At 49.2% G+C, this 26,589-nt stretch overlaps 1 protein-coding gene and 1 pseudogene across 1 annotated transcript; both read right to left on the bottom strand.

Moving 5' to 3' along the window:
* LOC127316113 (uncharacterized) overlaps positions 1 to 26,589 on the bottom strand; it is an 800,711-nt pseudogene that overhangs the window by 616,421 nt on the left and 157,701 nt on the right.
* On the bottom strand, positions 15,516 to 16,760 carry LOC127313424 (uncharacterized). The gene is made up of 2 exons (XM_051343929.2): positions 16,506 to 16,760; positions 15,516 to 16,287 (listed from the first exon to the last, which is right to left on the bottom strand). The coding sequence occupies exons 1-2, from the start codon at positions 16,606 to 16,608 to the stop codon at positions 15,701 to 15,703; spliced, it is 690 nt and encodes a 229-aa protein (XP_051199889.2). The 5' UTR covers positions 16,609 to 16,760; the 3' UTR covers positions 15,516 to 15,700.

Here is a 26,589-nt window from a genome sequence, read left to right as displayed (position 1 = left end):
GAAAACTAGAGAGAGAAAGATTTCTCTATTTTAATTGTGTATTTTCCTCCCTCCACGTGTCCACTATATATAGGGAAAGGGAGTGGGTAGGGCACATGGCTTGTCAAGGTGGGAAAAAAGGAGATGGCGGAGGAGGTGGTGTGGCCGGCCGGCCTCCTTGGCCCCCCACCCACCTACCAAGGCCCAGCCGGTTGCCCCTTGGCCCATGGGGTGGCCGGCAACTCCCCTCCATGGGCCTCCCTTTCGGGTGAGGACCATGTAGGGTGTGCAGCCTTTTATTATTAATTAAATAATTGTATTTAATATTAATGCACTTAATTAAATATGCAATACATATTATTTAATTTTCAATGATCCGAGAAACCTCCAGAAAACTCGATCCGAACACCCTTCGGACTCTCGGAACTCTTTTCGGCTTTCTCTTTCTATTTTTCGAAGAATCCAAAATTATATTTAGTTTCGTTGAACCCTTAAGTGTGTTACCCTACGGTTCATGAACAACAAAGACATGATTGAGATGCCCCTCCGATCAATAATCATCAAGGGGTCTGGAGAACCATAATGATTCTCATGTATCCAACGAAGATATATATGTTCGTCGTTTCAACAATTACGTTGAGTCCCGTTCCTTTTTTTACTTCGATACCTGCACTTGTCTGAGATATGATCGTCAGTATCATTATGCCTAGTTCGATCTCGTTACCAACAAGGCTAATCAACTCATTCCGTGTGATTCCATGCCCATGACCTAATCATACTGCGTAGCTTTATGCATGTAATCTTACCGAGTTGGCCTAGTGTATCTTTTCATCACCCAGATGAAAAAATCTTGCTATTGATATATACGCCTCAACCCATCCCTTCGGAATACCCAACTACACCTTTATGATCACCCTATTACGGTATGCCGGTTGGTGCAATCAAAGCAGCCTCTGGTGACAGTGATTAGATATGATCTCACAGTCCAAGGATTAGGTCACTACGTTTTCGTAAACATCGTAACGTTGAACTTTGTGACTTGATCACGTTACAGTACTTACATATTGGGTAATGTCCATCATATCAAGTTACCTAAAACAATGTGATCAAGTTACCCAACAAAAAGCCCCTCTTGATTGATAGTGCGCCTATCTATCCTGTGACCTAGCTAAGGGGAAGAAAAGTATGCAAATGATTGACCTACCTAAGACAATATGATCAAGTTACCCAACGGAAATCCCACCTTGATAGTCCGCGTATCTATACTATATCCTAGTCAACCAACAAGCACCTTGATATCCAGAAAAGGAAAATCTATCAAGGCCATACCTTTGTCTAGAACACCCCACTTGATCGTGACGACAATGCTTCAAGCCTATTTCGGGCTGGAAAGCTAATTCTTGGTCATTGTTGCTTCATGAAGACTCATAATTTACATCCCATACACCACTCTGGGATAGCTTCATTAAGGTATGTCTTCACATGTCCATAATCACCAAACGGATAAAAAGCTTCAAGTATATGATATTCTTGAGATTGTCATCTTGAACTTGTTCTTCTCAACCTTGTATTTTCTAATGCTCTATCATAATATATTGAGGCACATAACGAATTATCCATTTTATTGTATGCTCCAAGTCTTGGTCAACCATGACTCAACTCATGAGACATTATAACTTCGACATAGAGTTATATCTTGAATTATTCTCTTGGAAAAGAACTCGCAATATCTTGATCATCCATTTCTTAACACGTAAGCTAGACAATTACTTATTTGAGTTTCACACAACTTCATCTTAGTTTTTCTTCTTGATCATATCATCTTTATCTGTTCGAATTGATGATCCTGATGGCAATTCTCAAGGTACATTTTTATCGTCATTGTATCCATACTTAAATCCAACACATGGTCTTCAAACAATACCTATGAAATATTCGTTTGTATGTAACTTAATGAAAACATTAGTCGATAGGGATTATCTTAATTACCGAAAACCACACATAGGGGCAGTGTACCCTTACATCGACCCATGCCTTGGAGTCGAGCTGCCTTGCCCTTCCGATAATGGTGATTTTGATGCCACCCCTTCTCTCCCTATCCGACAGGAGAAATTCCCTGACCGGCTGAAAATGGAAATGAAGAGACTTGGAGTAGAAGCTACCCTATTTGAGGGAGTTGTATCCCTTTTTTGAAGGGGTTTCTTTCTAACAAGATCGGATTTCCACGGCTACCTTCTATAAAAAAATGGTACGCCGTGGCGTCCTCTCGGAGAAAAAAAGGAAAATGAAGACCCTTGAAAGGGAGAAAACCCAACGATATGTGGAAAAAACCAAAAACGACAAATAAAATAGGAAAAACGATGAACAAATCGATGACGAGGATGCTCGTTGCAGTCTCTCACCGATGCTTTTAGCACTGATCTTTATGCAGAAATGTACGGCCATATATTTGACTGGTGGCCAAAAGAAAAAGTTAGAGCATCTCTCTATAAGATACTTATCCGGCAGAAACCCGCAAAATAACCGCCAGTATGTGGTACCGGGCAGAAAATGGTCCCAAAAAGATACAGGAAAAATGCGCTAGCCGAATATTTTTTGCAACAAACCCCGTTGCTCCGCGGAATGCTGCATATACATGGATTTTGGGCCGAGCTATTCAGTTCCCTGCATTGTTGGCGTGAGGGAAATTTCAGGAAGTTGGTTCCCTTCCGCCGATGAAGCCGGCCAATTTCACGTGAACCTTAGGCAATTTCTGGTGCGGGAGGTGGCAGAGAGGAGGATGATCGGGCGACGGGCGTCCGGTAGGACGGTGCAGGCTCGTGCCATGCATCAACGGGCCTAAGTTTTCCAAGGCATGGCATGCGTGTGGCAGAGGTGGCGGCACCTGGACGGATGCTGGGGGTGGCAGCGGTTGGCAGGGCAAGGTGGGGCTGGCCAGCCAGTGTCGGCTCGTGCCATGGCCGATGCGAGCAGGAGGTGGCGGGCTGCTTCTTCCCCGACAGGGTGGCGGACAGCAGGGTGGTGCACAGCAGGGCGGACAGCGGAGCTAGTGTGGTGACCCGGCATACCACTGCATGGTGTAGTATGCAAGTCTGATATAACACCAATGAAACACCGTTCCACTAGTATTATATCGCTCAGAGTGGTACAACAGAAACATATGCGGGTCCAAGGCATGTCTATAGAATTACAACATTGACTCTGTTACATAAGATCATCACAGCCTCCTACTTTACAATGAGGTAAAACTACAAATAACTCCAGAAGAACGACTCGTAGTCTAGTCTTATCGCGAACTCTATTTGTAGAGTATTTAACTAGCTATAGAGGCTATGAATAGATTCTAGCTAAATAGGAGCTAGGTTTAGGAACTAGTTCCTTTGATGAGGACATCCCTACTACACCACTACCTCTGTCACTAATAAATGAAGATGAACCTGCTGTGAAGCTCAAGTCCAATGAAGTTCGGATTGGACCAATGACAAGGGCTCGTGCGAAGCTACTTAAACAACAGGTGAACTTGTTTCTAAACGATACTTTGATTGATGAGAACTTTATACTGTCTAAGTCCTATTACTTATGTATTATCAGGTATCAAGAGGAGACGAGCATCGCACGAGGAGTAGAGGAGCAACTGGACATGAAGACGGACGTCAAGGTGGACGTGAAGCTGGACATGGAGCTGGACATGAAGATATCTCATGGACGCGCGAGGGAGGAGCGGGAGGCATGCGCGAGAGGAGAAGTCGACGTCCAGACCGGTCCAGCACCCGGTTAGACCGGCCTCCATACCGGCCAGTCCGGTCCCTGGCCCGGTTGACCGGGCGCCAACCGGATGCATCGTACCGGAGCCAAACCGAACGAAGTTTTGCGAACTTTCCGGTTGCTGCCCGGTTGACCGGATGCCACACCGGCTGGCCCGGTCCATGGCCCGGTTGACCGGATTCCAGACCGGATCCGTCCGAGTCTGTCTCGACCAGATCTTTTCTGGGTCGGTTTTACTTGTATCTTTCGACCAGGACTCGTACCGGACGCCTATATAAGTGCCTTGGACGACCCCCTAGCTGCTTTAGACCACGTTTAAGATAAACCCTAGTTCTTAGTTGTTTGCTCTAGCAAAACTATTGAATCCCTACACATATTGCTTGATATTGTGTAGATCCTGAAAAAGTCTTGTGTGATCTGCTGTTCCATTGGGAATTAGACGGTTGCAACTTACCGCTTCGTGGTCGGCGGCTACGTGCGCAAGTGTGTGGAGTTGCGAATATCTTGCAGGGTTGAGAGCTGTTGCATTGGCGACAGGGATCAATCGAGAGATCTCGTTGCGTCATACAAGTTATCATCCACTACATCGTCGTGTTTCTCCGCTGCCATCACCCCGTGATCATCATCACCACCGTTGCTTACTGAGAAGATCGGGCCATCCCATATCATCTTGGTATCAGATTTCCAGTTTTCCTCGGTAAGCCATCCACAATCCACCCCATAGTTGAGTTGTGAGTGTTTTCCTATCCAGAAAAAAGCCATATAAAAAAAGTTAGGGTTAGGGTTTGCCATAGCCTTAGATTGCACTACTTTCAAGTTTTAGTTACTTTTCATAGTTGTTTTTGCGTATCTTTTCTTTCCATCTAGTATTTTAGGGTTTGAGTTTACTCTATCATCTTGTGTTACTTTGTCGTCTAGTGTCAGTTTTTGTTACTCCAAGTCCACATAGCGTACAGTGTGCTTGTTCCCAACCATAGACACAGCCTTTTGATATAAAGTGACTAGGAACTTCCCCAGAAGAGACTAGTTTTACCGCTCGACAGGCTGCTCGTTAGGTTATCGGTGCTTTGCATATTTCTGTTGGCCGTGTTATCAAGGAGTTGTGTCAGATAATCAAAAAAAAGAGAAAATTGAAAAGAAGCAAAAAGAGCTACATAGCTGCGTGTGTTATACAAAAAGAAAATTCCAAAAAAGAAAAGTGAAGTGCTAGTTGAATCAAGTAAAGGCCTAAGTTTACTTTACTGCACCCGTAGTTGAGCAATCTTGTGCCTGTCCCGTTGAGCTTTGCTAGCGTCTCTCTAGTGCATTGCAACCTTTCCTCCAGATAGTTGCATTGCCCTATTATATCGTCTTGTGTGAGTATCATTGGTTGTCTACGGTCAGCGCTAGAGCTTGTTATTGGTGCAAATAGGTAGCCTACCTACAGCCCCACATATATCCTGCTTTGCTGTGTGATTTGTTCTTATACCCTTGATATTCGCTTCACTACATCCGTGCACTAGTTGTTACTACAAGTGGTAAGCAACACTAATTTACTTTGGAACGGTAAGATCTCCTTTTCTTATCAGTTTTGAGTGAGTTGTGAGAGTACCACCATATATTTTTGATTTAGTGCACTAATCTACTAACGATGTCTGCTAGTGATCATAAACTTGTTAACCAGGAAAACAAGAGTGCTGCCGATATCATCACATGGAGGGAGTATGAGGCTCTTCGTAATGAGATGCGACGTGAATTCCACGCTCAGGACGATGTGCTTAATGGGAAGGTTGAAGAGATCTCCCAAAAGCTGGATGCTACTCATGTGACCGTCACTACAATGCAAGATCAAATGACGGATGTACAGCGCAGTCTTGCTGATTTGCGTTTAGCTGTTGAGAATTTGACCGCGCAACAACAACAAGAAGATGACGAAGATCCTGAGCTTCAAGATGACGCACACAAAGCTCGTGATGCGCCATGTGGTAATCGTCCTCGCGGTTGGGCTCCACTTGGCCGCAATGGTCGTGGACAAGATGAGGAAGATGGGTTGGGTAAGCCCAAGTTTTCGATACCCAAGTTTGAAGGAGGAGCTGATGTTGAAGAATACCTCACTTGGGAGCTCAAGATTGAGAAGTTGTGGAGCTTACATCCACATTATACTGAAGATCGGAAGATCAAGCTTTCTTCTTCCGAATTTGATGGCTATGCTTTGCGTTGGTGGGATGCTTTTGTTCGTAACCGAGAAGAGGATGGTGAGCAACCTATACGCACATGGCGTGCTATGAAGGAGGCGATGACTTCTCGCTTTGTACCTACAAATTACTTGCAGAATATATATGATAAGTTGACTCTATTGAGACAAGGTGTGAAGACTGTGGATGAATACTACATGGAGATGGAGATGCTTATGCAGCGTGGCCGTGTCCGTGAGTCTCTCGAGATGACAATGCAGCGTTTCCTCAACGGTTTGAAGTATGATATCAAAGGCATTCTTCGTCACTACAGCTACACCAATATGAATCAATTGTTACATCATGCACGAGAAGCTGAATCACAGTTGGCTGACGAAGCAAAGATCAAAGGTCGAGCTACAGGAGCTGGGCGTTTCACACCCCGCGCGGCCCCATCTATGGCGCCAGCGCCTTCGACGCAATCCGCCCCTTACTCTACTCCGCCTAGCAAGCCGGTCTCCAATGTGTCTAACACAAAGAAGTCCGAATCTGCTGCGAGTACGAGTGGCTCTAATGTGTCTACTGCGCGTAACCGTGATATGGCTTGTCATACATGTGGTGGCAAGGGTCACTTCAAGAGAGATTGTCCTAACCGCAAAGTCATGATTATCAATGAGGAAAATGAGTACGAGACTGGAGATGATGTTGATCCTAATGCTCCAGAAGATGATGACTATGACATTGATGGTGAAGATGCATATCCGTCTGATGCTCGCACCATTGTTATGTCGCAGCGTGCTCTTAATGTATTGCCTAGTGCATCTACTCAGCGCTGCAATTTGTTCCAAACAAAGGCTTTAGTTGGTCCTGACAAGGCTTGCAAGGTCATTATTGATGACGGGAGTTGCCGCAATTTAGCAAGCAAGGAGTTGTGTACCAAGCTCAAGTTGAAGTATCTACCACACCCACATCCATACTATATTCAGTGGTTGAGCGACAATGGTGAGATGAAGGTAAACCACATGGTGCGTGTGGAGTTTGCTATTGGACCGTATAAGGATTGCATTGATTTTGATGTCGTTCCTATGACGGTATGTCACCTACTATTGGGTCGGCCTTGGCTCTATGACCGTTCTGTGCAACACAATGGTCGTGCCAATACATATCACTTGGAGTTCAAGGGCAAGAAAATTAATTTACAGCCTATGACACCACAGCAAATTGTCAATGAGTCTCGTCAGAAAGTTGAAGTCAACTTGGAGGATGCTTCTTTAGATAGGCGAGAGAATTGTAATGTTGTGAGTGATATAACGAAAAGTGAGAGAGTGAATTATTTAGTCTCATTAGCAACCAAAGAAGACATGAGAGAATTTCGTGAGGATCCTACAGCCATGCCTCTTGTGCTCTTGTACAGGGTTACGGTTTTGATTTCTAACGACATGACCCCTCTTCCTCTTGGTGTTTCTAATGTTTTGCAGGAATTTGGCGACGTGTTTCTAGATGAGGTACCCGCAGGACTTCCACCATTGCGAGGTATTGAGCATCAAATCGACTTGATTCCCGGAGCTTCACTACCCAATCGGGCACCATATAGAACGAACCCCGAAGAGACGAAGGAGATACATAATGTTGGGGGGATAACCCCCGGTATGCCAAAGGCATGCCAAACCGGATGGTTTGAGCCATCGAGATACCGGTTTAATGTTCTTGCCGGAAGCCTAGAAGGAATCCGGGAGAGCAAGGCTAAGCCGGTATCCCCAAAGGGGTATGCCGGGACCCGGTATAAAAGATACCGGAAAGGAGAGCCTGTCGGCAGGACTGGTCAAAGATTCTCTTCAGAGCAAGAAGACAAGGATGAGCTACGCCAAGTAACTTTATTCAGAGCCCTGGCGCCAAAGAGAGAGGTGACGGAGAAAGAAGCCGGGGGACGTCAGCTTCTATGATAAAAGAAGGCCCCGGTGTCATCTATGATTAAAGTAGCTTTGTACAGTAGCCAGTTAAAGTAGCTTTGTACAGTAACTCTGTAAAGTAGTTTGTCCAGTCAAAGATGCCATTAGGGTTTCTTGCAGTGTAAGCCACCCTCTCCCCTATATAAGGAGAGGGGGCAGCCCATCTTCACGGGCAAGTATGTACGCGTGTATGTAGGAAGGCAGAGCCTGTAACTTGTGTGAATCTATGAACATGGTGATCTAGAGGGAGTTCTTCCTTGTGTCTTTCTTCTTCAACTTCTGGCCTTGGCCAAGTTCTTGAGGAAACCATCCGGAATCTCTTCCCACCTGATCGCAAACCCTCCCCCGAATCCTCTTGCGTCCATTCGGCCCCAATCTAAGCCATCCTATGGCATCTGCTCGTTCACCACGACGACAGTTGGCGCCCACCGTGGGGCCTGAAGTGGCGCTTGATGGAGTTCACATTCGGGCGGGCGTTCTCGAGATCTCCGGCGAACGTACGGTGTCCGCGTTGGTGCAGAGCATCTACGCCATGGACTTCATCAACGACAACGCGGGCTGCTTCGCCAACGGCGGCGTCTTCCCCAAGAACGGCCGCATCATCGAGTTCGGCAGCCATCGCGTCTACTTCGGCACCGTCCCCGTGCGCCAGCGCCTCTCGCCGGTGCTGGTGGCACCGGACCCGCCAAGATGGCTCTGTGCTGGCCGCGCCGCCGGCAGCGTCGAGGTAATGATGACCGGTGTGGCTGGTGCAGGAAAGGAGGTTGCGGCTGAAGGTGCCGGTCGCGCGGTTTCGACCCGTGCGGCTAAGCCACCGCTGGAGCGCGGCGCAGGCGCAGCGGGAGCATCATCCGCGCCACCGGAGACACCGCTCCAGGCGGCGATGAACGTCCTCGCCACCCCCATCGCGCAGAACATCGATCCGGCAGCGGCTCAGGCGGAGCTGGAGGCGCAGCGCCAGAAGATGCTGGAGAGCGGCAAGGACATCGTCGGGCGCAGCAGCGCGAGCTGAACCTAACCGTACGTGAGTATAACGCTGCCCATGGCTTTGCTTCTGTTAGCGCGCATGCTGCTAGGATGCCGGAAAACCGGCTAAAAGCTCGCAACCTAGATCAAGATTTGCGCAAAGAGATTCTTACCGGCAAGAGCGCCTCTGCATCTGTTAGCATCGTGGAAAAGCCTAAGTATAGCAGCCCGGATAAAACTATAAAAGCTGCTAAGGCCGCTGTAGAGCTGTGCGAGTCGCTTTCCGGAGAGGCTTTGGTAAAGCAGCAAGAGCGTGTTAGAGAGCTGCTGGAAACCATTGAGCAGCAAAATGCTGAGCAGCTGGCTAAGCTGAACAAGGCAGCGGCCTCAAAATCCGCGCGTTCAACAAAGAATGCCGGTAGCAAATCCCATGGGCAGGCTTCGTCCCCCATCCGGATAGAAGGAGAGAAAAAGAAGTGAATGCGCAGCAGATGACTGTGTACGATCCGGTTCTTGCCGGAAAGCAACAAGCCGGGCAACACGATGCCGGTAGAAAAAGCCAAGGGGCAGAGCGAGGCTATGCCAGAGGCTATGCCGGAAACAATCATGCCGGTAGATATGAGACCGGGCAAAACTATCGAGCTGCAAGGGCAGCGTACGAGGAGGAGGAAATAGATCCCCCAAGGTATCGGCAGGCAAGGGCCGCGGTACCGGAATGTCACGATGAAGCCGATTCCACGAAACCGGCAGCATACCGGAACCCATTGGGAGAACGCCTGGGAGAGAGATACTTACCGGAACGGGATGCGAGGCACCGTCTGGATAGAGTATACTTGTCAGAAATGATCGAGGAGGAAGGTCCTCCAGGTCCAAAGTGTTTTGGCCCAAGGATCATGAAAGAAAAACCACCAGTTCGCAACTTTATGTTGCCCCGTGACACAAAGACGTATGACGGCACCACGAAGCCGGAAGATTGGCTCGCGGATTACGTGACCGCGGTATACGTTGCAGGCGGTGGAGGAACCGTAGCAGGAGGAGGAAACCGGCGTTGGGCCGTGAGGATCATACCATCGTTTTTGGTTGGACCGGCAAGAATCTGGCTAAACAACTTGCCGGCAGGAAGCATAAATGGCTGGCTGGATTTTGAGGAGGCCTTTGTGAGCAATTTCAGCAGCACCTATCAGAGGCCAAACAGGCCGCAGCAACTTGCTCTGTGCGTGCAGCGCCCGAACGAAACAGACCGGGATTATCTAGCCCGGTGGAACACCACAAGGAACTCCTGTGAGGGGGTGATCGAGGCACAAGCCATTGCTTGGTTTAGCAGTGGGTGCAGAAGAGGTTCACCGTTGTGGCAAAAGTTGCAGCGCAACATGCCGACAACGTTGGCAGAGATGATACGTGTGGCGGATAGCTATGCGTTGGGAGACCCAACGCAACCGGCAAAGATCTAACCGGAGCCGGAACAGCTGCGCCACGAACAACACCGGGACAACCGGAATAACAAAAGAAGGGAAGATTTTCCGGATCGAAGGTACGGTCCGCAGCAAGTTGCTGTTGTGCAGGAAAACTTTGAGGCCAGCGACAGCCAGAGGCAAAAAACCGGATCGCAGCCATGGGCGGGTCCTAAGAAACAATGGGTGGAAAAGAAACCCTGGGTCCAGAAGAAGAACTGGCAAGAACCCGCGAAATACACCATGGAAGCTGCCATGGATCAACCTTGCCGGTGGCACACGCCGAATCCGGCACATCCGTCAAACCATCTGACGAAGGATTGTACCTGGACCAAGTACTTGATGCAAAAAGGAACAGTGAAAGATGCGCGGCCACCGCAAGACATGCCGCGGCAGCAACAACAGCTACCGCCACCACCACCACTTACCGGGGCAAACGCCTTACCGGTGCAGCCAAACCGGCAGCAGTACCAGCAAGTTAACCGGGTGGAGCAAAATGATAACCAGCCACCTCCACCGGCACCTTTAGGCCGGAATGTTTACGAAGATCCGCATCTGTGCTGTGTTGTCTTTGTCATCGAGCCAACAGACCGGCAAAGTGTACACCGGCGCTCCATGGAGGTCAATGCTGTGATGCCGGCAGTTCCCAAGTACATGATGTGGTCCAATCAGAAATTACCTGGTCATCCAAGGATCACCCAAAGATCATGCCGAATCCGGGTGGATATGCTCTTGTTGTGGACCCGATCATGAAAGGGCCGCAAACTCGAGTGAAGTTCAGCAAGGTGCTGATAGACAATGGCAGTAGCATCAACATCATGTACAAGCACACCATGCAAACGCTGGGCATAACCGAAAACATGCTTCAGCCAACGCGCACAACGTTCCATGGGATCGTCCCTGGCTTGTCCTGTGCCCCGATAGGAAAAGTTCGGGTGGACGTGGCATTTGGAGGACGTGACAATTGCCGGGTGGAAAATCTGGAGTTTGAGGTGGTGGATCTGGACAGTCCCTACCATGCATTGCTGGGGAGACCGGCGTTGGCTGCTTTCATGGCCACCACTCATACGGCTTACCTCAAGATGAAGATGCCGGCACCTCGTGGGCCATTGACTGTGGTGGGAAACTATAAGATCTCACTGGAAACTGCATCTGCCGGATCAAACCTAGCAGAATCGCTGGTGATCGCGGAGGAAAAGAAAAGAATGCAGACAGCTGTTGCGCTGGCTCAATCCTCACAAATGAGTTTGGCGGCAATGAGTGAAAACATGGGCACACCGGCATTCAAGCCAACCAATGAAACAAAGAACATTGTGCTGGATCCGGCTTACCCAGAGCGCACCGTTCGTATCGGCGCCGGCCTTGATCAAGCATAGGAAAGCGCGCTCGTCAGCTTCCTCCGTGAGAATCGGAATATCTTTGCCTGGTCAACTGATGATTTGGTAGGTGTTCCGAGGGAGCTGGCTGAGCACTCTCTAAACGTCCGGAAAGATGCCAAGCCGGTGCGGCAGCCACTGCGTCGGTTCGCTGAAGACAGAAGAAAGATCATAGGAGAAGAAGTAACCAAGCTGCTTGTTGCCGGATTCATTGTGGAGGTCCCGCACACGAGTGGCTGGCCAATCCGGTAATGGTTGAAAAGAAGAAAGATGAGAACCTGGAGGCAAAAGCTCCGAAGGTGTGGCGCATGTGCATCGACTACACCAACCTGAACAAGGCTTGCCCAAGAGATCCTTTTCCTTTGCCACGAATCGATCAAGTGATTGATTCAACTGCTGGGTGTGAGTTGTTGTCCTTCCTGGATGCCTATTCCGGTTTCCACCAAATTCCCTTAAAAAGGAAGATCAAATAAAAACTGCGTTCATTACCCCGCACGGGGCTTATTGCTATGTCACTATGCCTTTTGGGTTGCGCAACGCTGGTGCAACGTACCAGCTGTATGCAAAAATGCTTGTTTGATCAAATTGGAAAAAATGTGCAAGTCTATGTGGATGACATCGTGATAAAAACTAAGGTAAAAAACACTTTAATCGATGACATCCGGCAAACATTCGATAACCTAAGGCGGTTCCGGATGAAACTCAATCCGGCAAAATGTACCTTTGGTGTCCCCGCCGGCAAGCTGCTCGGTTTCCTGGTTTCAAGCCGGGGCATAGAGGTTAATCTGGTAAAGATCCGGGCGATAGAAAGAATGGCTATCCCTCGAGAGTTAAAAGATGTGCAAAAGTTTACCGGAAGCTTGGCATCGCTGAGCCGGTTTGTAAGCAGGTTGGGAGAAAAAGCTCTGCCACTCTATGCTCTCATGAAGAAATCTGACACGTTCGTCTGGACCCCTCGATGCACGCAGCGTTTAAGGAGCTAAAAACGATGCTAGCCACAGCACCCGTACTGGCTTCACCTCTAGAAAGGGAGCCTATGCTGTTATACATAGCAGCAACAAACCGGGTTGTGAGTGTAGTGGTTGTGGTTGAAAGAGAAGAGGAAGAAAAAACCGTCCAGAGGCCGGTATACTACTTGAGCGAGGTGCTCTCCCTCTCAAAACAAAACTACCCTCACTTCCAGAAAATGACTTATGGCGTGTACATGGCCGCCACAAAACTCAAGCACTACTTTGAGGAACACCCCATGAAGGTGGTGAGTGAAGCACCAATTTCCGACATCATGTGCAACAAAGATGCCAGCGGCCGGATTGCAAAATGGGCGATCCAGATATCACCGTACGTGCCGGTATATGAAAGAAGAGATGCCATAAAATCACAGGCTTTGGCTGATTTCCTTGTTGATTGGGCGGAGATGCAATACAAACCGCCGATCAGAGGATAGAATACTGGAAGATGCACTTTGATGGATCTAAGCTCAAGGAAGGTCTAGGTGCCGGTGTGGTGCTTACTTCACCAAAAGGAGACCACCTCCGGTATGTTTTGCAAGTACATTTCAGGGCATCGAACAATGTCGCTGAATATGAAGCTTTGATCCATGGGCTTAAGGTCGCAAAGAAATCGGTGCACACCGGATCATTTGCTATGGCGATTCAGACCTTGTGGTGCAGCGATGCTCAGGAGATTGGGATGCAAAAGACGCCAACATGGCCTCGTACCGGTTTCACGTGCAAAAGATTGCCGGATTCTTCGAAGGATGTGAGTTTCACCATGTGCCGCGAGCAGAAAATGAAGCCGCGGATGCTTTGTCCAAGTTGGGCTCATCTAGGCAAGAAATTCCTCCGGAATAGCTTTGGCTCACCTAAGAGTGCCATCGATCAAGCCGAGCCCGGAATCAGAATCAATTTTTGTACCAGAGTCACACGTAGTACCCATGGATATCGATGAAGGGAACCCGGGACTGCTCCGGCAAGCTCGGGGACTGCTCCGGTAGGCTCGGGGACTGCTGTACCCATACCGGAAGAAACGATGCTGGTAGATAGCATGGAGATAGATGCACCGGTGTTTTTGGTTCGAGAAATACCATCATGGGTTAAACCTATTAAGGAATTCCTGATCAGCGGCACCTTGCCGGCTGACGAAAATGAATCAAGGAGGATACAAAGAAGGTCCAAAGCTTACACATTCATCAATGGTGAGGTGTACAAGAGAAGCGTTACGGTGTCCTTCAAAGATGTGTGGAACCGGAGGAAGGAAAAGAAATGCTTGAGGAAATTCACCAAGGAGAATGTGGGCATCATGCTTCATCAAGGGCTTTGGTAGCAAAAGTATTCCGGCATGGGTTCTATTGGCCCAACGCTTTGGAGGACGCTGAGGATTTGGTAAGAAAATGCAACGGCTGCCGAGGTACGCCAAGCAAAACCATACCCCAAAGCATCCGGTTTAAAGACAATACCGCTAACATGGCCATTCGCTGTTTGGTGCCTTGACATGGTTGGACCATTCAAAACTGCAAGAAGCAGCATGACTCACATCTTGGTCATGGTGGATAAGTTCACCAAGTGGCTGGAAGTAAAACCTATCGCAAAGTGTGATGGGCATACAGCTGTGAAATTCTTGAAAGATGTCATTTTGCGGTATGGATACCCGCACAAAGATCATCACTCGATAACGGAACCAACTTTGCTCAAGGTGAGTTCAAAAGGTTCTGTGAAGAAAAGAACATCCGGTTGGATTTGTGCTCGATGGCACATCCACGGGGCAATGGCCAAGTAGAAAGAATGAATGCCTTGGTGCTTTCCGGTATCAAGCCTAGACTCATTGATGCGGTGGAAAAGTCACCGGGATGTTGGCTCGATGAGCTACCATCAGTACTGTGGAGTATAAGAACAACTCCAAACCGGTCTACCGGATACACTCCCTTCTTCATGGTTTATGGAGCGAAGCGGTGATACCAACCGATATCATCCATGATTCACCAAGGGTACAGCTCTATACTGAGCAAGAGGTCAAAGAGGCCAGAGAAAACGATGTGGACTTGCTAGAAGAAGCAAGAGAGCTGGCTTTGGCAAGAACAGCCATTTACCAGCAAAACCTAAGACGCTATCATAACCGGAAGGTTAACCCAAGAGTTTTCCGGGAAGGAGATCTTGTACTTCGCACGGTGCAGCGCCTGAAGGCCGGCATAAGCTTTTGCCACCGTGGGAAGGTCCCTTCATTGTAAGCAAGGTGCTTCACAATGATGCATACTACTTGATAGATGCACAGGAATGGAAGAAAGGAAAGGCGGACAGGTCCGGCGAGGAGAGCAAGCGTCCATGGAACGTAGCTCTGTTGCGTCCTTTCTACTCTTGAAGTGGTGGTGTAAGAAGTTCCTTTTTGTACCTTATATGCTATGAATAAAAGATGCCGGAACCTTGAGTGAATCTCGGGACTACCCCAACTTAAGTTGCATGTAACTTGTCTATTTTTTCAGTTTACCGGTTGCTTATTGAATGTTTTTTCTTTCCGGTTTAGTAGTGTGCTAAATCCTACCGGAGTCTTCGACTCTGCTGCTGTCCGCAAACCGGCTTCATGGCAAGCAAGATAAACCGGTAGGGGATAAGCACATGAACTGCGAAAAGGGAGAGCAGGAAAGAACAATCTGAAAAATTTAACTAACCCCGGTTAAACCGGTTTTTTCAAAATTTCAAAGTTATTTCTAAGTTCAAGAAGATGCTTGTTTGGTGAAAGAACCTTGTGCTCATACGCCAAAGAACGCCCAGAGAAGGCAGGCAGAGCCAAGGCAAAAGAACCAAGTATGCATCAAATTGGATGCGGAAGCAATTGAGAAATCTTTGCAGTGCAGGATAAAAGCGGAACCAAAAGCAAAATATGTTAAGGCAAACTCATAAGTACTTAGCTACCGGTATAACTTACCGGCAGGAAATGTTGTAGCACAACCACAGGCAAACTTAAGTTTTACATCATAAGCCCCGGCATTCCGGGGCAGAATTTAACAGATATTGTCTTAAAGCAACAGGACCAACAGATATAATGAGCAAACACTTCAAAGGAAATCATCATGCAGCAGGGGCTTCCGGAGGAGCATCGCCGGCACCAGCATCGCCCAGGACCTCTTCTTCGGCTTCACCCTCCTCCTCGTCGAGATAATCCGTGACGCCAGGAGGGGGAGGGATGAAGGTGCGCATGTCGGCATACTCCGCGATGCGGTACGCGCGATCCTGCCGCTTGGCGGAGAGGATCGGGTCCAGATCCGTTTCTGCGCCTTCGCGCACGCCGGTAAGGGCGTCCAGATTGAGCTCCGGGTACCAGGAGCAGGCGACGCGGAGGGCGGAGTCCGCTCCAGCGCGGGCAGCAGAGCACTGCCACTCGCGGATCCTCCTGCCGGCACCTTTCAGGCGGTCGTTGATGAGGGAGAAGGTGTCCGGCACCTCCTCGCCAGGCCATAAAGTCCTGTATAGCTGGGTAGCTACATCAGGGATGTCCGAAAGATTGCGGTCTATGCAGCGCATATGGGACACCCGCGCGTTAAGCGCGACCAGATGGTCCTTGGGCGTCCATGGCACGGTAAGATCCGCTTGGCCTTTGTCCTTGCGCTGCGCGTCGACCTTCTTGACGGCATACCTCTGCGAGTCCGGAAAGAGGCCTGTGCAAAGAAAGAAAAAGCTTAAGGAAAAGAGTCCGGAAGAAAAAGAGACCGGAAGGAAAAGAGTCCGGAAGAAAAAGAGACCGGAAGAAAAAGAGACCGGAGAGAAAAGAATCCGGAAGAAGAGAGACCGGACGGAAAGATAGCGGAAACAAAAATGGGGTCGAAGGAAAAAAGGCTCGTATGCAGTAGTCAAAGTGTAAAAGAAAACAACTTACGGAGGGCAAGTGTGTCGGTCTGCAGGATCAGCTGATCGCACTCCTTGTGCCCCTCCTCCAGCCGCGCGGCCTTCTCCTCGGCACCCTTCCGGGCCTTGGTCATCTCCTCCAGCTCTGCCCGCAACACCACAGTGGCATTGCAGGCATTCTCCAGAGCCTCGTCCAACTTGGCCGCTGCAGTCACTTCAGCGGCCTTGAGGGCCTTGGCGTGGTCAAGCCCCAGCTGAATCAACTGAGACTTGAGCTCCTGGTAGCTGGTCTTGAGGGCGTTTAGCTCCTCCCGGTGCTGCCGGCTGAGCTCATCCTTCTCCCCAGTTATCGAAAAATGAGTGTTAGCAAGGCTACACTAGTAAAACTGAAAAGAAACCAAGTTCAAAGGAGAAAGGAAAAAATAGTACGTTGGGCCGTGGCGAGCTGCTCCTTGAGAGCATCGATGGAAGCTTCCGGGATCACTGTTGAACAGAAATTGTAAATATCACAAGGAAAAGAGGTTTCCGGTAGCAAAGATGCCGGTGAAACGAAAAACTTACCTTGGCACTTGTCATGTGCCTCAGCGAGCTCCCGGTGCTCCCATAAAAGCTCCTCGAAGAGGGCCTTCCGAGTGTCAGCGGTGACCTGTTCAAGAAAAAGAAGAAATAAGGTAAAATTTTGTGCTAAGAACCAAGTTCTTAACCCGAAACTCGGGGACTGGCAGTGCCGGTTTTGCGCATTTCTAAGGTAAATTATGTGTTAAGAAGAAGATGTTTAACCCGAAACTCGGGGACTGGCAGTGCCGGTTTTGCGCTAAAAACTTAAGTTAAGTTTTGCGCTAAGAGCTGCGCTCTCACCACAAAACTCGGGGACTGGGAAGATAGACAAGAGAGAAACCGGCATGAAACTAAGGAAAAGATAAAGCAGAACCGGAAACGAAGAAACCGGCAAAGGTTGAAAGTTAATAGAACATACCGTCAGATTGTTCGTGGAATCGTACCACGCGCTGTCAAGCTCTTTTACGGCAGCCCGGAGCCGCATGAAGTGCTCCTCAGAACACCGATCCCCGACAGGATCAGGTGCCGGCAGCCGATCCTTGCCCATGCCGCGGGTCGCCGGAGTGATGTCCGCGGCGTTCCACTTTTGGGCATACGGCAGGAGGTGCCCCAGGTCCCGGCCTTGGCGCTGGAACTCCGTAATGCGGCCGAGGAGGCCGGTGGCCTTCATGCTGGCGCTTTTGGCAGCCTTGGAGACGTGCAGCACCAAGGGCTGCTGGCCGCCCGGGAAGGCGGCGCTGGAGGCCGTCGCCTTCCCCTTGATGAGCTTGGAGGGCTTGGGCGGCGGCGCGGTAGAAGGGGCCCCGGAAGTCTTAGCCGGCGGCGCGCCAGGAGCGGCCTTGGAGGGCTGGGCGCGAGGAGCCTCAGGCGGAGGCATGAGGATGGTGCGTGGAGAAGGGGGAGCGCTAGGAGCGTCACCCGTCTTGGAGCCTTCCGGCGCGGAAGATTCCGGCGCGGAGGTTGTCTTTTCGAGGACGGGAGGAGCAAAAGGCTCCGCCCGCCCGGCAGCTTCTTCTTCTCCGGCGCCGGTGTTGCTGGCGCCGGTGTCTTGGTGTTCCGGGAGGAAGGAAAGATCCTCCTCCGTGCGGTGATCTGACAGTGAAGGGGCCGCACGCCCCGACGTTGTTGTGCCCCCGAAAGGGAGGCAGAGGTGTTCTGGCACCAGATGGTGCCGGGCTTGAACGAGGAGGAGGGGTTGAGGTCCTTGCGGATCCCTCAGAGCCCGATGGCCTTGGGCCAAGCTTGAGAGCGGGGCTGAGAAAAAGAAAAAAGACAAGTGGTTGAGAAGAAGCAACCGGAAAAAGAACTTAGCAAAAAAGGAGGCAAGCCGGAAAATGAAATTACCCGGAAGCGGTTGGCATCGCTTTGCGCCCGTAGCGGCGCACGCCCACTTCTTTCTCCCCCACGGGCTCCGTCCGGAAGCGCTTGGAGGGAGGAGCATGGCTGGAGCCGGCAGTAGATGCCGGCTGCTTGTTCTTCTGGCCCTGGGCCATGAGTTTGTCCACAAACTCAGTGCCGGCCTCGGCGCGCAGGGGCGGCACGCGCTCGTGGATCTGTGAGTTGGATATGGCTAAGAAGCAATTCGCAAGAAAGCGATAATGGCAAAGTATAAGAAGCCGGAAAAGAAAATACCTCGAGCACAACCAGCTCCTCCGGATTTCCGGTGGGCTCCGGCGGGTCCCGGCCAAGGCGCGCAGCCGGAGTCTTCCCCATCTTCAGATCCTTCCAAAAGATGTAGGGATCCGGGTCGAAGGAGTCAAAGGCACGCTTCCGGAGAGGTCCTCGCGGCTCTGCCTGGATAGAGGGGAAGCGGTCCCCGGCCTGAAACAAGGTAAAAGATGGTTAGCAAAGCAGAAACTTACCGGCAAAGACAACCCCAAATTGCGCAATCTCTTACTTCTTGGGTCGGACGGTTAGAGAAACTGAGGGGAAGGAGGCCCCATTCCCACGCAAAAGGCATAGCAGTTTGACAAATCTGCTTGGCCTTGAGAACAACGTCTTTCTTGCTGAGAGCGCGGCCTGTGATCTTGGTAGGATCGCCTGGGCCATACATCTCGCTCATCCTATGTGCGCGGCGCTTCAGAGGAAGCACCCGGCGCGATATGAAAGTCCGGATGATATCGTCAGAACAGATGTTGGTCTCCTTCTTCAGAGAGGCCAAGAAACGCACTACCCGGTTGGTTTCGGCGTGTTCCGTCCTTGGGTTGTAGCTCCAGTTGGTTCTACTGGGGGGCCCCGCTTGATATGGAGGAAGATTGATGCGATCAGCGCGGCCGGTGTTCTTCACGTAAAAGAAAGTTCCTTGCCAGGTGCGGCAAGACTCGAGGCCGGAAAGCTTAAGAAAAGTGCCCTTGGCGGGAGCCGACGATGCGAGGAGCCGCACTGCACGGGCGGCTTGGGCTTGGGGATCTCCTTGCCCTGAACGGAGTTGATCCGCAGGTTGAAGAAACGGGCAAACGTCTCACGAGTGGGACGAATGCCGATGTAAGCCTCCATGAAGGTGGCATAACAAGAAAGATAGAAAAGGGCGTTGCCAGGAAGGTGAGTGAGGTTGGAGATCGTAGAAATCCAGGAAATCCCGGAAAAAAGTAGAGGCAGGAAGGCCGAAGCCGCGCTCAAAGTGAGCGAGAAAAACAACATGCTCGTCGTCTTCCGGATCCGGTTCGATCTCGTTATCCGGAATCCGGCAGGCAACTCCTTCCGGAATCCTCCGAGACCGGTACAGCCAATCGATCTCAAACTCAGTAACGTAGGAGCCCATCCAGGCTCCGCGGGTGGTTGGGGAAGGCTCCTCGCCGGAAGATTGGCTGGAGCTGCTAGAGGCTTGACCAGAGCCACTGGCCTCTTGGCTACCGGAAGCTTGGCTAAAGCTACCGGATTCTAGGTGGCCGCCGGACTCTTGGGGGTCACCGGATTCCTGCTGGTTGCCGGAATCGGTTTCCATTGGATCTGAGGCCGTAGATTCACCGGGAGAAGGTCTACGGCGCTTGAGAGAAAGAGAAGAAGAGGATGCAGAGGAAGATCCCTCGTCAGACATCGCAAGGATGGGCGGAGAAACAGGAATCCCAAACTTCAACCCCGTGTGAAGATCTACGAGTAAGAAGAAAACCAAAGAAAAGGAGCAAATAAGAACACCAAAGGCTCAAGATCTGGAAAGCAAGCGAACGGCGAGTAAAGCAAAATTGATACCAACCTTGAGCGGCGCGGACGCTGAGGGGAGTGTTTGCCGGCGGTGGAGCGGCTCTGCGGTCGCCGGCGAGCTCCGTCGATGGCGAAGCGGAAAAGCTCGCGAAGAAGCACAAATGCGGCGGACGCGAGGAAGGTGCTGCCAAAGAACTCCGCACGGCGAAGTTCGGCGGAGGGGCGGCGTAAGTTCGCCGGGCGCCGGAGCTTGAACGGGCGACGGCGGACGGAGAGCGGCGGAGGCGCAGAGGCGTGGAGCTCTGTGCGCGAAGGAGGAGAATGCGAAGAAGATGAAGGGGAACGGGCAGTTGTGCTTATATAAGAGAGAGAAAGTGGGCAGCGAACCGCTGGGCCGCGGCGGTTCGCCTCGCGGCCCGCGACGGTTCGCACCTTGGGCCGCCACGTGGCGAACGGATACACGCGCGAAAAACGGAGGCCACACGGAGGCGCACGCGGGATCCCGAAGAGGTAGTGGGATCCGCTGCGGTGCATTAAATGCGTGCGCGGGAGTCGAAACGATGTGACAGCGGGCAGCGCGTCGATTACAAAGGCGCATGTCACCGAGGCGCGGGCCCGATATATTCTCGACTTCGCCGAGGAAGGAAGCAGAGACACGTGGTGCCGGAAAAAAGAGATGCCGGAACGAGCCTTGCAAAGAGAAGAAAAGGACCAAGGGTAAAGGTGCCGGAACTAAGCTCAAGAGATGAGTGACTAAACCGGTATCTTAGAAAGATGAAAACCTGGCATGGTCTGTAGGATAAAATCCTCCAGGCTATACCAGCTTCGGGGACTAATGTTGGGGGGATAACCCCCGGTATGCCAAAGGCATGCCAAACCGGATGGTTTGAGCCATCGAGATACCGGTTTAATGTTCTTGCCGGAAGCCTAGAAGGAATCCGGGAGAGCAAGGCTAAGCCGGTATCCCCAAAGGGGTATGCCGGGACCCGGTATAAAAGATACCGGAAAGGAGAGCCTGTCGGCAGGACTGGTCAAAGATTCTCTTCAGAGCAAGAAGACAAGGATGAGCTACGCCAAGTAACTTTATTCGAGCCACGGCGCCAAAGAGAGAGGTGACGGAGAAAGAAGCCGGGGACGTCGGCTTCTATGATAAAAGAAGGCCCCGGTGTCATCTATGATTAAAGTAGCTTTGTACGATGAGCGCTTAAAGTAGCTTTGTACAGTAACTCTGTAAAGTAGTTTGTCCAGTCAAAGATGCCATTAGGGTTTCTTGCAGTGTAAGCCACCCTCTCCCCTATATAAGGAGAGGGGGCAGCCCATCTTCACGGGCAAGTATGTACGCGTGTATGTAGGAAGGCAGAGCCTGTAACTTGTGTGAATCTATGAACATGGTGATCTAGAGGGAGTTCTTCCTTGTGTCTTTCTTCTTCAACTTCCGGCCTTGGCCAAGTTCTTGAGGAAACCATCCGGAATCTCTTCCCACCTGATCGCAAACCCTCCCCCGAATCCTCTTGCGTCCATTCGGCCCCAATCTAAGCCATCCTATGGCATCTGCTCGTTCACCACGACGACACATAAGCAAGTACAAGCGCTACTCAACAAAGGTTATATCCACATAAGCCTTAGTCCTTGTGTTGTTCCTATTATTTTAGTTCCTAAGAAAGATGGTACATGGCGTATGTGCGTAGATTGTAGAGCTATAAACAATATCACTATTCGATATCGTCACCCTATTCCCCGTTTGGAGGATATGTTAGATGAATTGAGTGGTGCTGCTGTGTTCTATAAAATTGATTTGCGTAGTGGTTATCATCAAATTAGGATGAAAGAAGGGGATGAGTGGAAAATAGCCTTTAAAAAAAATTTGGTTTATATGAGTGGTTAGTAATGCCTTTTGGTTTGACTAATGCACCTAGCACTTTCATGAGACTGATGAACCATGTTTTGCGTGAATTTATTGGCAAGTTTGTGGTTGTGTATTTTGATGACATATTAATCTACAGCCGCAACGAATCTGATCATACTATACATATTCGATATGTTTTGCAAGTGTTGCGTGATAATAAACTCTATGGTAATCTTGAGAAGTGCACATTTTGCAAAGATAAGGTCATATTTCTGGGTTATGTTGTCTCTAAGCATGGAGTAGAAGTAGATGTGTCTAAAATTGAAGCTATTCAAAATTGGCATACTCCCATGAATGTGAGTCAAGTTAGAAGTTTTCATGGTCTAGCTGGGTTTTATAGAAGATTTGTGCCCAACTTTAGTACTATTGCTGCACCTTTGAATGACTTGACTAAAAAGGGTGTTGTTTTTGAGTGGGGCGCAGCCCAAGATCATGCTTTTGATGACCTTAAGAGATTGTTAACTTCTGCACCGTTGCTTGCACTTCCTGATTTCAATAAGCAATTTGAGATTGAATGTGATGCTAGTGGTATTGGAATTGGTGGCGTGTTGATGCAAGAGGGTCGCCCAATTGCATATTTTTCCGAGAAACTTTTTGGTGCTAAGTTGAACTATCCTATCTATGATAAAGAATTGTATGCTTTAATTAGAGTTCTTGAGGTTTGGCAACATTACTTGTGGCCAAAAGAATTTATCATACATTCTGATCATGAAGCTTTGAAATATCTGAAAGCACAATCTACTTTGCATAAGCGTCTTGCTAAGTGGGTTGAGTTCATTGAGTCTTTTCCATACATTATTAAGCATAAGAAGGGAAAATATAATATTGTTGCTGATGCTCTATCTAGGAAGACTATGCTATTAACTCAACTTGATATTAAAATTCCTGGATTAGAAGTACTATGTGATTTGTATGCTACTGATCATGATTTTGCTGAACCATATCGCTTATGTGCTCTTGGTAAAGCATGGGAAAAATATCACATACATGATGGGTTCTTGTTTAGAGCTAACAATCTATGTGTTCCAGAATCGTCTGTGCGTTTGCTCTTATTGCAGGAATCACATGCTGGAGGTTTGATGGGTCACTTTGGGCGTGAGAAGACGCTACTCATGCTCGCTGATCACTTTTATTGGCCAAAGATGAGGCGGGATGTGGACAGGTATGTGAAGAGGTGCATTACTTGCAACAAGTCCAAGTCCAAGCTGAAGCCTCACGGTTTGTATACTCCATTACCGGCACCTACTACACCTTGGGAAGATATTAGTATGGATTTTCTGTTGGGTTTGCCGCGTACTAAACGAGGCCATGATTCTATATTTGTGGTAGTGGACAGATTTTCTAAAATGTCACACTTTATTGCCTGCCACAAAAGCGACGATGCGTCACATATTGTTAACCTGTTTTTCAGGGAGATTGTTTGACTACATGGAGTCCCGAAGACTATTGTTTCTGATCGTGATGTGAAGTTCATGAGCTACTTCTGGAAGACACTTTGGGGAAAGCTGGGGACAAAGCTACTGTTCAGTACTACTTGTCATCCCCAAACTGATGGTCAAACTGAGGTGGTGAATCGAACCTTGTCACAACTGTTGAGATCCATGATCAAGAAGAACCTGAAGGAGTGGGAAGAGTGTTTGCCGCATGTAGAGTTTGCTTACAACAGGGCGGTCCATTCTACCACGGAGCTATGTCCTTTTGAGGTGGTGTATGGTTTCAAACCCATTACTCCACTTGACTTGTTGCCTTTGCCTATACATGAGAGAGTTAATATGGAGGCATCCAAGAGGGCAGATTTTGTGCGAAAAATCCATGTGAAGACTAAAGAGTTGATAGAGAAGAAAGGCAAGAGCAATGCTGCAAGGATGAATAAGAAGCGCAAAGAGATGTTGTTCAAGCCTGGTGATATGGTCTGGGTACATTTTAGCAAGGATAGGTTCCCAACGCTGCGGAAGTCTAAGTTGAAGCCTCGTGGTGCTGGTCCTTACAAAGTGCTTGCCAAGATCAATGATAATGCATACTCGATAGATCTTCCAGTTGATGAGTTTGGTGTCAGTAATTCTTTCAATGTTGCTGATTTGACACCATATGACGGAGAAGACCTTGGAGCGTCGAGGTCGACGCCTTTTGAAGGGGGGGAGATGATGAGGACATCCCTACTACACCACTACCTCCGTCACTAATAAATGATGATGAACCTGCTGTGAAGCTCAAGTCCAATGAAGTTTGGATTGGACCAATGACAAGGGCTCGTGCGAAGCTACTTAAACAACAGGTGAACTTGTTTCTAAACGATACTTTGATTGATGAGAACTTTATACTACCTAAGTCCTATTACTTATGTATTATCAGGTATCAAGAGGAGACGAGCATCACACGAGGAGTAGAGGAGCAGCTGGACATGAAGACGGACGTCAAGGTGGACGTGAAGCTGGACATGAAGATATCTCATGGACGTGCGAGGGAGGAGCGGGAGGCATGCGCGAGAGGAGAAGTCGACGTCCAGGCCGGTCCAGCACCCGGTTAGACCGGCCTCCAGACCGGCCAGCCCGGTCCCTGGCCCGGTTGACCGGGCGCCAACCGGATGCATCGTACCGGAGCCAAACCGGACGAAGTTTTGCGAACTTTCCGGTTGCTGCCCGGTTGACCGGATGCCACGCCAGCTGGCCCGGTCCCTAGCCCGGTTGACCGGATTCCAGACCGGATCCGTCTGAGTCTGTCTCGACCAGATCTATTCTGGGTCGGTTTTACTTGTATCTTTCGACCAGAACTCGTCTCGGACGCCTATATAAGTGCCTTGGACGACCCCCTAGCTGCTTTAGACCACGTTTAAGATAAACCCTAGTTCTTAGTTGTTTGCTCTAGCAAAACTATTGAATCCCTAGACCATATTGCTTGATATTGTGTAGATCCTAAAAAAGTCTTGTGTGATCTGTTGTTCCATTGGGAATTAGACGGTTGCAACTTACCGCTTCGTGGTCGGCGGCTACGTGCGCAAGTGTGTGGAGTTGCGAATATCTTGCAGGGTTGAGAGTTGTTGCATTGGCGACAGGGACCAATCGAGAGATCTCGTTGCGTCATACAAGTTATCATCCACTACATCGTCGTGTTTCTCCGCTGCCATCACCCCGTGATCATCATCACCACCGTTGCTTACTGAGAAGATCGAGCCACCCCATATCATCCTTTCTATTGCTAAGCTAAGTTTTATCCTTGTTGGATGTGAGGTTTGACTCTTTTGACAGGGTCCTGTCCCGTGAAGTAGTTGTTGTCTCCTCGGCCTTCGAGTTGCACTGTAGATCCTCCTTCGATGCCTCCATGTCTAAGCAGGGGATTTAAGAGTGGGATGAGTACGAGCATACTCAACAAGTTCATTATAGGAAAGAGGTGTTTAATGCACTAACTACAACATTAGACCAGAAAGTCTAACACCAATGCAGGTTTTCATAACCATTTGTTTAAAAGGTTGCTTTTATTCAGAAGAACTATGTCCGTCAGCCTTCGTCGGTTTACTAGAACTTCATGGAGTTCCTTTCCGGCAGAGTTCGCAGTTCCAAAACCCGGAACAGGGAGTGACAGGTCACGATTCGTTACACTCTGCAGAGGTGTGTTGCTTTACCCATAAGAGATCTTAACCTTGGTGCCAACCGAGTCTAGTTCTCGTCCACACTTCCTTTGGTGTGAGGCCCGGTATAAGGTCTTAGCCAATTATATTCCTCCGCTACCTCGCACACGCACCCTTTGTTGCAATCCCCAACCCTGGGTCCTCGCCGGTGCTCTTATACCAATTAAGGATGGCCCCCGACCATGACGACAGTTCTGGGCTCTACCATAAACTCCTTCGCCGGTAGATGCAACCCATCATAGACCGCATTACCGTGGGGAATTTAGAGTGGGTTCCCCACCCTACCGCTTGTCCCTCGGGATCAAGTGTCTACGGTAAGTGCATCCGTTGATGAACGAGAGGTGGAAATAAAATGGACTACTCCGTCCCATTCCAATCTTATGGTTAACACGAGTTTTACGGCACAAGAATCACTGGACGACATTTGTTGTTTAATCCTAGATGGATATAAACCCTTGCAATGGAACCTCCACCATATCAACACATACCATGGTTCCATTGCCCACCACATAGTCATATTCATAGTTATGAAAATAGTACTTTTGATTTTCATGCAAGAGTGATAAGTATAGTACTTTGCAAGTAATTTGGTAAAAATACTCAAATGACATGAGTGATACGTCCAATTTGCATCACTATTTTATATCATAATTTGCTGTTATTCATTGATATATTTCATATTTGGATACAATACTTATGTTATTTCATCTATTTTGCATGTTTCATCATTATTGGAGGATCAAGCACCGGAGCCGGGATTACTGTTGGAAAAAGCACCGTCAGAACGCAATATTTCGGAAGATCAACTGTGGAAGGAAATTATACCAAAAATCCTATTTTTCAAGATGACGAAGGAAGCCAGAAGGAGGAGCCAGCTGGACCCAA

Source organism: Lolium perenne, chromosome 7 (assembly GCF_019359855.2).
Source record: "Lolium perenne isolate Kyuss_39 chromosome 7, Kyuss_2.0, whole genome shotgun sequence".
NCBI lineage: Eukaryota > Viridiplantae > Streptophyta > Magnoliopsida > Poales > Poaceae > Lolium > Lolium perenne.
This window is presented reverse-complemented; position numbering and strand designations above follow the sequence as displayed.